We start from the raw sequence: 658 nt of genomic DNA on the forward strand, positions 1-658 counted from the left end.
GAGCGCTGGGGGTGGCGGCGGCGCGGGGGGCGCCCGGACTGCGCTCAGCGATGCCGAACTGGGTCGCTGGGCCGAACTGTTGTCTCCTCTGGACGAGTCCCGCGCCAGCATCACCTCAGTCACCAGCTTTTCCCCGGACGACGTGGCTTCCCCGCAAGGTGACTGGACCGTAGTGGAGGTAGAAACCTTCCACTGAGCCAGACCCTAGCCCCGCCCACCACACTCCTTTCCTGCCTTATAATCCGCCCCACTCGATTACACCTCTTCTTAGACCCTGGTCCCCTCCTCCTGGAGTCTGGCTCTGGGTGGATTGGCCTCAGCCCCCTTGAGCCCTAGAATTTTGGCCCAGGTTCGCCACCCACCCATACCTTTGGCCAAGATCCTCTCCTCGAGCCTTGCCCCTTCGGCTTAGGACATGCTCCTGCTTCCCTCGAGCCCCGCCTCCTCCCTCTGCCCGGGCCCCAACCCGTGTCCAGTGTATTGTCTACCACCTGCAGCCTGAGTTCGCAATAAAGCCGGGACCCTGCAGCCTGTGCGCCTTTGCTGTCGTCGCGGGGACGGCTTCCCTGAGGATAAGAAGGGTCGCGTGAGGAGGGGCTGGGATGGGACCCGGGGATGCCCAGTACCCCTTAGTCTAGTGCTGCGTATTTACCCACGT

General features: G+C 63.5%; 1 protein-coding gene across 1 annotated transcript in view; it reads left to right on the plus strand.

Annotated features, from left to right (window-relative positions):
• PRR36 (proline rich 36) overlaps window positions 1-196 on the plus strand; it is a 4,352-nt gene extending 4,156 nt beyond the window's left edge. Inside the window, exon 4 of the mRNA XM_025050540.1 lies at window positions 4-196. Coding sequence (XP_024906308.1) covers window positions 4-196 — 193 coding nt within the window. The remainder of the gene's footprint in view (window positions 1-3) is intronic.
• Window positions 197-658: the final 462 nt, after the last annotated feature.

This window comes from Pteropus alecto, unplaced genomic scaffold, assembly GCF_000325575.1.
Source record: "Pteropus alecto unplaced genomic scaffold, ASM32557v1 scaffold37, whole genome shotgun sequence".
NCBI lineage: Eukaryota > Metazoa > Chordata > Mammalia > Chiroptera > Pteropodidae > Pteropus > Pteropus alecto.